The sequence below is a fragment of the Octopus bimaculoides genome, chromosome 20 (genome assembly GCF_001194135.2).
Source record: "Octopus bimaculoides isolate UCB-OBI-ISO-001 chromosome 20, ASM119413v2, whole genome shotgun sequence".
Classification (NCBI taxonomy): domain Eukaryota; kingdom Metazoa; phylum Mollusca; class Cephalopoda; order Octopoda; family Octopodidae; genus Octopus; species Octopus bimaculoides.
This window is the reverse complement of record NC_069000.1, coordinates 42,054,503-42,055,274: the sequence shown is the minus strand read 5'-3', so window position 1 is coordinate 42,055,274 and position 772 is coordinate 42,054,503. Positions and strand designations below refer to the sequence as shown.

The window sequence follows — 772 nt, the reverse complement described above, 5'->3', positions numbered from 1 at the left end:
AACATATATATATATCCACTTAACTATATATTTGTTTCTTTTAAGGTATTTTATATGTTATACTACATGCCTGATAAAACATTATTTTCAAGTGAAATAACCATTACAGAAAACCTTGCCAAAGGACTTGTGGTAAGTTGTGTTTCTTCTTCTTAATCGTTTATCTCCCTTGTAAACAACTTATGGAAGACCATCTTATTAGAATTATCTACTCTTAATCTTATTCCATGTAATTATTCCATTCTCACATCGAACTATCTGATACTCTGTTCCCACAACCTTCATAATTATGATAATGGCAATGGACGCAGCTCAAATCTTGTATTTTTTCCATTTGTAAATGAATTTATAATAATATTTTCGCGTTATTAAAAATGATGGTTAACTAAGAATTTTAAGTTACTTTTAAAGAAAGGCGTACATTACTTAGAATGCAGTGTAAATTAGATTTGTGAATTATTGTTTTTTATTCCAAATGTGTTGCTTTCAGCAATCATTTTAGCCGATCCATTTTAGTTTCTTGGAGTTTTTTTTCCCGCTGTGTTTACTGTGATTTCATAACATGTTTGAGTTTAACAAAGAATATTTAATTAAGCACTTATTTAGCGTATATGTACAGTACATTTTTTCATGTTAATGCATCAATTTTCTTTTTGTGTCTGTCTGTCTCTGTCTTTCCCTTTGTCTCTCTCCCACTGTCTCTCAGTCTGTCTCTCTCCCTCTCTCTATATATATGTGTGTGTATACATATATATATATATATATATATATA

General features: G+C 29.1%; 1 protein-coding gene across 1 annotated transcript in view; it reads left to right on the top strand.

Moving 5' to 3' along the window:
• LOC106873492 (inositol 1,4,5-trisphosphate receptor type 3) overlaps positions 1-772 on the top strand; it is a 228,934-nt gene that overhangs the window by 173,442 nt on the left and 54,720 nt on the right. The window contains 1 exon segment of the mRNA XM_052974976.1: positions 46-132. Coding sequence (XP_052830936.1) covers positions 46-132 — 87 coding nt within the window.